This window comes from Abrus precatorius, unplaced genomic scaffold, assembly GCF_003935025.1.
Source record: "Abrus precatorius isolate BTA unplaced genomic scaffold, Abrus_2018 Scaffold3, whole genome shotgun sequence".
Classification (NCBI taxonomy): domain Eukaryota; kingdom Viridiplantae; phylum Streptophyta; class Magnoliopsida; order Fabales; family Fabaceae; genus Abrus; species Abrus precatorius.
In genome coordinates this window covers 7,590,166-7,602,318 of record NW_020874373.1, presented here as the reverse complement: position 1 = coordinate 7,602,318, position 12,153 = coordinate 7,590,166, and the positions used below count along the sequence as shown (strand labels likewise).

At 31.1% G+C, this 12,153-nt stretch overlaps 1 protein-coding gene across 4 annotated transcripts; it reads right to left on the bottom strand.

Moving 5' to 3' along the window:
- Positions 1–7,399: 7,399 nt before the first annotated feature.
- Positions 7,400–11,898, bottom strand: LOC113862026 (auxin response factor 18-like). 4 transcript variants are annotated; one of them, XM_027495181.1, is made up of 15 exons: positions 11,452–11,898; positions 11,275–11,374; positions 11,060–11,175; positions 10,863–10,970; positions 10,696–10,752; positions 10,341–10,493; positions 10,144–10,228; positions 9,882–9,972; positions 9,625–9,789; positions 9,413–9,526; positions 9,248–9,320; positions 9,021–9,165; positions 8,298–8,932; positions 7,905–8,092; positions 7,403–7,808 (listed from the first exon to the last, which is right to left on the bottom strand). In XM_027495181.1, exons 2-15 carry the CDS (start codon positions 11,318–11,320, stop codon positions 7,640–7,642), a joined length of 2,145 nt encoding a protein of 714 aa, XP_027350982.1. In that variant the 5' UTR covers positions 11,321–11,374; positions 11,452–11,898; the 3' UTR covers positions 7,403–7,639. The 4 variants fall into 4 exon arrangements, with proteins under 4 accessions (XP_027350981.1, XP_027350982.1, XP_027350984.1 ...); XM_027495182.1 differs by having other exon boundaries at positions 7,463–7,796; XM_027495180.1 differs by having other exon boundaries at positions 7,400–7,808; positions 11,275–11,898.
- Between the last annotated feature and the right edge of the window lie 255 nt (positions 11,899–12,153).

Sequence of the window (12,153 nt, the reverse complement as noted above, 5' to 3'; positions counted from 1 at the left end):
CAGCTTCATAAGCCACACCCCTTAAGTATCGCCTATCCCACTAAGCTATACTTCGATTTTCCTCATAATATAACTAAAATGGACAGTAATTGTGCTGAGATAAAATATTCATTTTGATTGTAGAATGAAGTTTTATGCAATACATAAACGCAATCAAGTATCAAAGTGATAGTCTTTGCAAAAGAGGAGGGTGCCGTCAAATGATTAAGTGAGACAATCTGTATGATATGTTACTTCCTGTTTTCTTAAGGTCAGAAAATGGGAAAAACTTAGCCCCACAAACCGAATAGATCTAAATCTTTTAGAAAAATAATTATTTTTTTTTATCTGTGATTTAATATTATTATATACAGTTAAAAAAGATTAATTAACATTTTAGTTTATAGAAAATCGTCATTAAATTTATAATTTTATCTTTCTTTTTCCTTAATTAAATAAGTTTTTATTTATTAATCTTATCCACTAACTCTTAATACTAAAAGTAAACTATTTTTTATAGATTAATTTGCAGATAAATTAACAGATTTGTGATTTAGTCCCATTAATTTTTAGACTTCACAATGATTAATTATGCATTCTATAATAAATGTGTAAAATAATTCAATTTTTTGTTAAAGCAAGAGTATAATAAAAAAAAAGAAATGTTTTCTTAAACTTTTAAAATAAAAGATAAAAAGAAAAAAATTAAAATTGTGACAGATTAAAAAAAGGCATTTCGTTAGTGACCTTTGAACAGGACTCTTTAACAAGCATCATTTCTGCAGTCAATTAACTCCTTATTTATTTTAAAATTATAAATTAATTTTCATATATTTCATTAAAAAAATATATAAGTGCTTCAAATTATTTCAGATACGCATAATTCTAAATCAATGGATCGGACCCCACCATCGTGTAGTCCATCACACGTGAGGACAAAAATGTTACAAACACGAGGTACTGTCTTGTGTCTACATTAGCTAAGTTACGAATAGCAAAATTAAAGTTGCAATAACAACGTTGTGAAAATATGTGTTTATTTTCTCGTTATTAGGGTTAGCTTTTGTCAACTATTCTTGCCTTACCTTGCGCTTTGGATGCCAATTATGGGATGGAAAATTGAGTTGCATGAACTGGTTGGACTTTGATTGCCAGCAACATCAAATGGCGTTTCAAACAAGTCATTTTCCTCTTGATTTCCTTCACAAATTGCAACTGCCATACGTAAAACTTCAAATACTAAGATTAAAGGTTTTAATATGCACAATATCATAACTTAAATAGATCTTTTTTACCCAATTATTTAGCACTCGTAACATGCTTAACGTTGACTCTAAGTTTAAAGATCATTGTCAACCACTAATGGGTTGTCTGTTTGTTAGAATAAAATTGTTTTCAGTCAAATAATTATTTTTAAAAAAAACGAAATATTGCTCCCATCCCGTCGGCTGAAGAAGGAAAAACTTAAAAACGCTAAGAAACTGTGCATTTAAAAGAGACAAATTAAATTAACACAGCTTCATTCATTTATGTTATTGTCAAATCACTCGTGCTAGGTTGAATATCATTATGCCTAACAGCGAGAGAAGTGAGAAGTCAACAACAATGGTGCTAAAGTAGGAAGCTAATTAGTGGGTATAATAACAGGAGCAGCGAGCACAAGTCAAAAAAGCAGGAACGAAAAATGCACTTCGGTCACTTCCTATATAAAGAAAACCACACTTTTGTCATACATGGATCAACTTTAATTTATAAATACTTAAACCACTGTTAATACCTAATTAAAATTATCTTTCAACTTATTTGTTTTATAATTATTTTGCATAAGTTTTAAAAATATTTTTTCTAATAAAAAAAGCATGTTTTAAATTTATTTATGCATTCATTTAATTACATTTGCCTGTTAACCAGATTACTTCAACATATCTTCTTTAAAGCGAAAAATATGTCTTTTATGAAATTTTGTTAGGACTAACAGAAACAAAAAGAGGCACTAATCCTTAAACACTTCTTTATTCCCATTTCGTCAGTCTGTTTATCACATCTATTATTATTTTTTCTTTTGTTACTGCATTTATCTAGAAAAAAAAACTCATCTAAAATACATTTATATGTAAAAAAAGTAAAGGTTCTTCACCCTTAAATTTGTACAGATTAGTATCATCTTTTACTTTAAATTATATAATAATAGATAACTCGTTTTCAAATAACAAACAAATTTAATTCTAAAAAAGCTTTATCCATCTTTCTCGGTATTATATCCCTCAGTGTTTATCAAGCATTCTCCCACATGGATCGAGGCTTTCTCTCATTTCCTTTGATTTATACACTCTTTTAAGGTTGATTGTGTGGAAAAATAAAAAAGACTAAATGAGAAATACTCAGATACTTGTGCTTGTTTACCAAAGCCAAAACAATTACACGTAGTTTCAGATATTCAAATGATGTTCTTAAAAAGAAATCAATCAAGATCGATACGTCACGATTCAGATATTCATATTTGAAGATAGGCCATTTAGTATTTTCATACGTTGGCGTAATTGTCTTATAGTTCATGGTTTGAGCAACATTCAATTAGAAAAATTAAATGAATATCTGTATTTAATTCAATACGCTTCCATTAAGAAAGTAAGAAATTACATTAAAAATCACAAGATGTTAATTTTGAGATTATTTTTAATTGTAACTGTTTATTTATATTATTACTTCTTTTTTTTTGGTTGGTCGAAATTCGTATTATTACTGAATTCCTATGGGAGTGTCGGTGCTATGTCCTACCTGGCCCAGAGACATGTGTGATCTGTAGCAAATAATAATGCCTTTAGCCTAATCCAAACAAACGTAAAAGCCTAACTCGATTGCCTTCCTTTTGTCTTGTACTCACAGAAATCTAACCCTTATAAAGAAAATATTTAACACAACTCTTATACTTTAATTCTTCGAGGAAGATTAAAAAATATATAAATTATGCTTTTCTCCGCCTAATTTTATTTAAATATAATTTGTCTCAAGGATATACTAATATTTTAATACTTATAATGTTAACTTATTATTTGTCTATTAAAAAGTTTAAATGTTGATTTTATTATTTATAGAAGGCTATCAAAGAACATGAACAAACCATATAAAGTTTTTTTCCTATATATGTTGTATACTTTTTCAAGGTAATAAAAAACCATGGCCAGGTTGTACGCGATGAACTTCAAATTCCCTCTTCTCACTTGCAATTGTAAGTTATGCAGTGCTTTATTTTATTTTTACATAATTGTCTTACAAGTTACTACATACTAGTGCAATGTTTGTCAGCATAATTGTTTAAATCTTCACATATTTTAAAAAAATGTATAACATGACGTGTCAAAATATATAAAAATGAATGCACTTCATTTTTTTTGCAGCGTGATTACCCATAATGGGCCTCTAGAAACAATACCAAAATCAATTCCGAAACGGGTTTTGTTGGCACTTTTTCTGCTCTACTTTATAAGATAATGTTATAAACAATTAACTTTAGAAGTAATTAAATCTTTTAAATTTGTTCTTATTCACCATTAAATCGTCATAATAGAATTTATTAAGGATTTAATGTCTTTAAACTGGATTTTAGCTTTAAATATAAGTAAATTTAGAAAGTTGTGTACTAATTTTTTAAAATCAATGCATCAACTACCTGAATACGTTTTCTTAATATGCATGATTTGGTCAGAATTATCTTATAAATAAGATGAATAATTCAAAATATTTTTGCCTCTCTTATCTCTACAAAATTTTCCAAATATCAAATGAAAAGATTTAAATATTTTATATTTTTAAGATAAATAAATTTCTAACATATATCTAATGATACACGACAAAAAATATATAATAAGTTTTTTTAAAAATATTATAGGATTCAATTCATTAAAAATCACACAATAACTTAAAATATTATAATTTTAATAAAATTTTATTATTAATTAATTTTTATCGTGTATTTTATACGCATGTTTTAGAAAACAAAAAATAAAAAAATGTGTACTTTTATTTAATGCTTAATTTATAAAATATATAATAGGATTATTAAAAAATAACTAAAAATATAGCAAAGTTGAAACAAGATTGGAAGCAGTAAAAGTGAACAGCGATGAAGGCTTGTTTGGGAGATGGATTTGCCAGTCTTCCAAAATACAGTGAAGAGTGTCGTTTGGTTTTGAGAATGATGTGAGTCTAATAAGGTCCACCTGAGGAGTAAAACTATTTTTCACAACATTATGAGTAGCCAAAATCATGGTCTTGCCCCACGCCTATATTTTGTTACTGATATCAGGTGTGTAGAGTAACATTAACGCGCTTTTTAAAACGTGTTTTTGATATATATATTTTTTATAATTAATAATTTAAAAAATAAAACGTTTATATCATTCTTTTAATAAGCAATGGTAATAATTCAAAGAGTATTTGCTTAAATTCGACTTTCCAGTTTTATCCCTGCAGAGAAAAGATCACGATGACGCACGAAAAAATCACGATAACTGCTTCCCCATCAATTACTTGTTTTATTTGTTGATTCGTTTGAGATCCCCAATTTAGCACTACACTTATTGGGAAATCACACCAAGGCCCCACTTAGATTGTGTTGTTCTCACATAATGTGCACTCAATTTTCACCCTCTTCTTCATCAAAAGTCCATTTAACATGGTCTCAAATTGCTATATAATTTTTTTTAACATTAGCCTCAACTTTTTAGTTATACGAACACGTGTTTAAAGGTATAAAATAAAAATATGTTTCAATCCAAAAAGAAAAAATTTATGTATACTATTTTGTTTATCTTATTTCAACTACTTAATACGTATATTTTATGAAAATAATTGATTTTATTAATTGTAATATCAAAGAAAATTGATTTTATTGAAATATTTTTATGAAAACTGTCAGAATCATTGTCATAGCTAGTTGGTCAGAATTCATCTTTGAGTTATTATAGCAATTATGTAATAAAAATTATTTTTAACAAATAAGAGTATTATTAAAAAAATATATATGTAATGATTTATCAATATTCAAAAGAATAAATAATTTTAAATAATTAAAATGTGATAAATGATATTTAATATGAAATAAATAAATGTGTGTGTATTCTATTTTAGCTGTTTTTTTTATCTGTTATTTATTTATTTATTTTTAAATATCTTTACTTGTTTCAGACATTTGCTAGTTATGTTTTTTTCCAACAAATATCGGTTCAAGTTGTATTATTTTGTATTTTTTTCTTAAACAATTTGCTTTATTGTTTGATTACATTGGTTTTAAAGACTAGTGTCCGTGTACATTGTATTTTTTTTCTTCTTGAAGTTCTTATCGTCGGCATTATTTTCTATTTTATTATTTATTATTGAGAAAATATATTACTTTTAATAAAGAAAGTGACAATGAATTAGAACTTAAAATGAATTTTTAGTTAGAGCAAATTTTAAAATATTTATATAAAAATAATTAAACGGTATTGGTAATGAACAAAGAGGTATTGAGCTATAATTGATATAAAATTTCAAAATCTATAAGTATTATAAATTATAACACAACCTCTAGATTTTGATATAAAATTTCAAAGTTTAAATAATTGTGCTATAATTTATAATACTTTTACACCTTACCCTAATAATCTAGATACGCATTATCTTTCCCGTTACCATTATGCTAGTGTAAACGATGCAATTAAAAAAAGAGACAGAAAAAGATTGCAATAAAAATGAGAGGCAGTGAGGTTTTGTTTGATCTCTACTATTTACGCAAGTACATGCATCATTGAACAAGATTTTGTTCTATGAATACAAGAGCTTGTATTGATTCTATTGAAATATTTAAACTGTTAAGAAAATATAATATTTGAACCATCAATAGGGATAGAGAGTTACAATTTTCTTATTGAGAAAAGAAAAAGGCTATTATGTTGGACTAAATCGGTAAAAATTGTACAGTGAGGAAAATGTAAATAGAGCATTATAAGATATACATAGACAGCAAAGTGCAAGTGAAAAAAGAAAGTGGTCTAGTGGTCCTATAAGACCTAAATTTGAAGGGGAAAAAGAAAGTGTTAGGAAGGAAGGTGAAACCCAAAGGAGATGCATCCACAGGCAGAGACAGTTGCTGTCTGATTATTGCACTCAAAACAACACACTTCCTTTAGGCCATTCATGACAGCTTTGAGCTCACTTCCTTTGACTGCCATTTTTCTTTTTCCTGTTTTATAAAACGATCTTTCCTATAGTTTATAGCAAGAAATAAGGATCCTATTCAAACAACCTTTGCCTCCAACTTTTAGGCAACTCACAAGTGCTAGAAATACGGTTCCTATATTCGCACTAGGATTTCTCTCACTTGTCTATAACTGTGTAAGCTCAGGAAAAGTGACCAATTCCTGGCGCGCATGGAATAAATTTCTTATTATGTATTGTTGAATATGCTACTCTGGTCTTATTATCAAACTTTTTTAATTTAACCATTCATTTTTTTTTTTAAATTGTCAAAAGTTGTTAATGTATTGTTACAACATTCTAAATTTATCTTACTAAAGTTAAACTCTATTATTATATTAATTATGAAAAGGCTATAAAGGTTCAAGTTTTATGAAAGATAAATATGCGAAAAAAATAATAAATACATATAAAAATTCAGAAAGTGTCTTATATCGAAGATCACAATTAAAAAAAATCACTTTTTTTTATATCTTATAAAAAAAATCAAACGAGTATAATTCGATTACAACTTCTAAAAAGGACATTATAAAAGACAAAAATAACTCAAATGATAGACGACATTTACTAATATACTAAAGAGATTTTTCTTCTATAAATAGTTAAAACACTTATAAAATTTTCACTGTAAAAATAACTATTTGATTAAATAATATTTTTATTGTGTCCATAAATATACATTAAAAATAATAAATATTTTTTTATTAAAAATTCAAACATTTAGTGTTATCTGTATATTAGATCTTATAATTGTCAATAAAAGTTGTTAATTAAAATTTTATATAAAATTTTAAAACAACTTTGTGAACTTTAAATACGAATATCTTAGAAACCATTTTAATATTTTTCCAATGCCAAATAATAATAATAATAATAATAATAATAATAATAATAATAATAAAGAAAGTCTCAGTTTAAGTCAAAATTGTAATCAACTTGGTAGTTTTCATAAGAGATGGAAAAATAAGTAATTGGGAAAAATAATGGAGGATAGAACTGCAGTGAAGTGTGAATTTAAATGCCAACGGGTTTTATTTTTATGCAGCTATCAAGCAAAGTGTGAATTAAAATTTCGTGATCAAAATGGTAAAAATATGTATATAACAAAATCTGCCAAAACTCAAGGTAAAACAAAAACATTGATGCAAGTAAACATGGATAAACATCAAAGGCAAACAAGTGGAGAAGCAAAAGGCATGCATGTTACTTAACGCAAATGGTACGAAGAAAAAAAATTGTATTCACAAATATAAAGTACCTAAAATCCAGCTGAAGTTTTTGTACTTTAATATTATATTAGTCCACGAACACACGTCCACTATTCTACAATTTTGAAGCTTTATATAATCAAGCAATCCAAACCATCAAGAGCACCCTACCCCAAACCGTTCCCCCTCAAAAACAAACAAAAAAAGTAAAAAGGTTAAGCTGTCAAATCGCAAGAGATTTGCTGAGTCTCATCCTTATTCTGTGAATCTGGACTCAACATAGTCCCTTCACCCTCTGATGAAGCAGCAGAATGCTTGCATTTCATCTTCTTTACCTCTTCCTTTGAATATATGAAAATCCTCTTCACCAAGCTACAGAACTCACTGCAATAAGGGGGAGAAGAAAGAAGATAATTAGAGTCTAGTTTTTATGAAACAAGTAATATTGTAAGTTTAGCTACCGATGCTAAAATTACTCACGGCCATGGATCATCGCCAACAAGCATCATGTCATCTTCATCATCAGTAAAAGTAACTGCCCACTTGTTTTGCACACGAAGCTCTCCCTTTATGTCAAACATTTTCTCTAACTCGTCTATGAGATCATCATAATTTTTTAACACAGTCAGGTCAACAGCACGACCAACAGCAACACCTTGCATTTGCACCTTCTCAAACAAATAAATAAGAGTACGTAATCCATCAATATATGATAAAAATTATTCAAATGGAACTGAACTATGACTTCAAATTTCAAAAATGAATTTTACACTTAATATTCCTACCCTACCATTCACCTACTTAAAAGCTGATAAAATTTCCTTGTGTATCAAAAGGAATCTGTAGAATATTACACTTATGCTGAATATGTACCTTGGTCCTGGTCCTCATGGATGGTACTATAGTGGCCTGCTTGGTCTGCTTCTCATTGGGTGATGCATCAGAAATAACTTGCATCTGCTCCTTATTGGACAGTGAATAATTGGGATTCTGAGCAGCCTCAGTTTCACATGCAGCAACAGCAATAGAATCTTTGGGACCACTGGGAATAATAGCTGGACATCCAATTTCTTTCTCCGGAAGGGTAACATTAGTAAAGTTGTTAGTCAAATTAACTCCAAATACCCAGCAATCCATGGGATTCTCAGTCTTTTTACCACTTTCCACTGGATCATGTGCCAAGTCATCATTCCTCTCAGATGAAACCGGAGGGTAACTACCAGAGACGGATAATTGTGTTGCAACAGCTTTGTTGTTTTTAGGGTCAGGAAAAAAGTTACAAGAGGCATTCAAATGTGGGGAAGAAGACCACATTCCTTCTGCACGTACTTTGGAGCTGCTGGAGTTAGCATTCACAGGATTGCCATTAATTTCTTTCTGCCTCGAAGACCAGACAACTGGGTTTTCATTACTTTGGTTTTCTGCAGCGCTACCTAATTGTGTAGGGTCGTGGGATAAGGATGGTCCATGATACCAGAAAGCTGGAGCAAGAGAATTTGGAGCAATTTCTACATCCAAAAATAAATTGTTTAAGCCAATGTGCAGTTAGTCAATAAACTGCTAATTAAGAGAACTTTGGTAAAATATGCCTCCTACCAGATGAAACCTCAGCAGGCCTCGACCTTTTGCTCTTTACTGCAGGTTGAGCGACATTTAAAGCAGTAGAAGCACCAAAAGGCTCTATCTCCCACGGAGAAACCATCTCTGGCCTCGGAATTATTGCTGGTTCATCCCATTGCACCTAAGCAGCAAAAGATTATACATTCAAAAACTCAAATTGACAGAATAAGAGATTAAATGGGAATTTTGGGTCTAAATTCAACCTTCAATGAACGCCAAGGAGAGTTTGGCCATCCTGGAGATACATCCCCAACCCCAACAATAGTACCAGAGAACCTGACCAAAAAATTAAAGCAATATGACAATGAATGGTCACCTTGAAGGCAACGTGAGAGTCAGTGACTGTGATAACTGTTTACAATGCATACCTTCTTTCAGGCGAGTCCTCCACCTCAAATCTCATCTTGAAACGCATGCCAACTGAAAACTTATTGTTGATTGCGTCTAAATATTTGTTCACACCAATAATAAACTGGCTAGTCCTAAATGTATCAAAAGGAGTGTTCAAGAAGAGTTACACATTGTGTTACATTTGAATTATAAGCTAATGACACCTAAAACAAATTTCATGTTTACAAACCTGGGTTTGTAATAAACCACAAACATGGTACTAGTCAAAACAGCATGAGAAGCAGTGGCAAGCACTCCAAGATGCATGCTCTGGCTCGATATCACAGACGAAGGCATGGGACTCTGCTGCCGAGCGAGACGTCTCACACCAACTCTCAGCTCCCCATCCTCTCCCCTGCAAGAAACATTTGAAGACCAAAGTGCAGACGACAACAAGAGTACTCAACATCAAAAAACATTCATACAAGGTACCAATGTTTTAAATACCTTAAAAACACAAAAGCATCTCCAGCAACCAGTCTTTTGGATGTGACAAATGTACTCCAGCCAGTTGTGAGTAAGTGCCTCCTTGGTTGACCTGATCATATGCATAGGGAGAAGCAAAATAGCAGATGTGAAAACTACGTTTCCTGGCATTCCTCATTTTATTTTATACTAATTACGATATTCACTCGCTTCAAAATTTGAATATGCAATTATAACATAAACCCCCAAAGAGGACTTGGAATATCAAAACCAAATAAATTACCTCTGAATATATGTTTAAACTTCCACTCGAACCCATGAAGATCCTTTGCTACCAATTCCTGGGTAGGGGTTGTTTGGGTCATGTCCTATAAAACATACAAAAATAGCAAGCATTAAAATAAGGAAAGTTGGATTTTCATTAAATATGTAGATTAGGCCTCCCAGCCTAAGGAAACTCATAGAGCAAATAGTAAATACCAATTGAGGCAGGCACTCCGTAGCATGCCTTCTCAGAACTGAAAAGCCTCCATGTGTGCTAGTATCAGAGGCAGTTAATATCTTGCTAAAATAGTGAAAGGTCTGTTTTTGGGTCTCGGGTACACTTGGATCGGGACTAGTCGGTTCATTTTGCTGAATAAAACCACAAAACATTATTCTTCAGAGAAATACTTAACTTTTAACCCGTGTTTCAAATTGAAATCCATTTCCCTTTTGTATTTCGCATCTTTCAGTTCATAGAACAAGCAAAATAAGAAACGAACATATTTATATCGACTAAACAGATGGACAAGACAAAATCATAGAAGGATGAGATGAGAAACACATCTCTCACATTTGCTTCCGGAAGCAGAGTTATACGAGCATAAACTTCATCAGTTTCTTGTTCAGCCTACAAATTAACAAAACTTCACCGTAAATACACACAAATAACCAACATGACAACGAACAAACAAGAACAAAAAAAGTTTAAACAAGTAAAAGGGAATAAAAAAACAGTACCAACAACTGAATGTGCACAACACGGCAGAGAATCTTGGAGGGGAGATTGAAGAGGGGGATTTGCTGACTCAGTTCCTGGTTCAGTTCCTGATTTGTTGAAGCTTGCAACTGCAAAACCCAGAAGACCAAAACAAAACTGTCACATGGAAGCAAGTGTTGGCCACGAAAAATTGAGTTAGGAGATAATGGAAGCATACTTGTTCCATGTGACCCTGAGGGAAGTAGAAAACTCTTTCCCCAGAACGAGGAACATCCACCAAAGGTCCTGCACACAGCTTCCATAGCTTCGTATACAGATCCTCATCTCCCACACCTAACCAAACACAAATCAAAAGAAACAATCAGAAATTGTTTCAAAGGGAGAAACACTTGCTTTCATTTGTTTTGTTAGTAACGAAGAAGAGGAATTGACCCGTTTCCGACTGAGAATTGGCGGCAGCGGTGAGATTAGGCTCCATTGAAGAACGACGTCGTAGGAGAGAGAGAAAAACAGAGGGAAAAGCTCAGGGCAGCTGCGCAGCCATAATAGATAATCCCATGAATAGGAAAGAGAGAAAAAGTGCTAGGCAGACAAGACAGTTACACTTACACAGGAGTAATGATGATTGAGTGTAGTTTCTTTTCTTTTCTTTTTCTGTAACGAAGCTGAACTGAACTGAACTGCCCCGGAAATTATCTCATGCAATTGTGGCTTTAACTGTTTGGCTGCTTAAGGTTTCGGTTACAGAATCCACGGTGGTGAACACCTAACAAGGCCAGTTTTCTTTCTTCGTTTCTTTTTCTCTTCTTCACTTTCCTCGGAAGCAGCAAAACCCTTCTCTGGCATGTGTTGTGGGTCGCAGTTGTTGTTGTGAATGATGAATTTTCCCCCCTAAACAGCTGAATCGACGTTACCAATTTCCAAAGGCTGCTGCTGCTTTTGTCTGTGTCATGAACATAATGTGGTGTTCTCTCTCTCTCTCTTGTCTTCTGTAAGTATCTATAGCCTCTCTATGGTCCTCTAGTCTATACAGTCAGCTTAGCCTACTGTAATTTATTCTCCTGAAATTCATTGGCCACGTTTTGGTGGAAACCCCACTTTATTAAACACCAAGTAACTACTGCTCTATTTTTTTAATAAGGTGTGTGATATGATATTTTAAAAAACTTTTATTGATATTGCATTTAAAAAATTTTAATTAATAAAAAAGAGACAAGTATTAAATTAAAAAAATTATTATATATAATTTATTTAAAATTATATTATTTATTATATAGTCTTATTATTATCATATATTATATATATTTAATT

Excerpts from the sequence above, each read along its gene's own strand:
- LOC113862026 (XM_027495180.1), bottom strand. The coding sequence starts at position 11,320 with ATGGAGCCTAATCTCACCGCTGCCGCCAATTCTCAGTCGGAAACGG. Across the intron at positions 10,753-10,862 it reads TTGTGCACATTCAGTTGTTG|GCTGAACAAGAAACTGATGA; the intron begins GTACTGTTTTTT and ends GTTAATTTGTAG. Across the intron at positions 7,809-7,904 it reads GTTGGCGATGATCCATGGCC|TGAGTTCTGTAGCTTGGTGA; the intron begins GTGAGTAATTTT and ends CCCTTATTGCAG.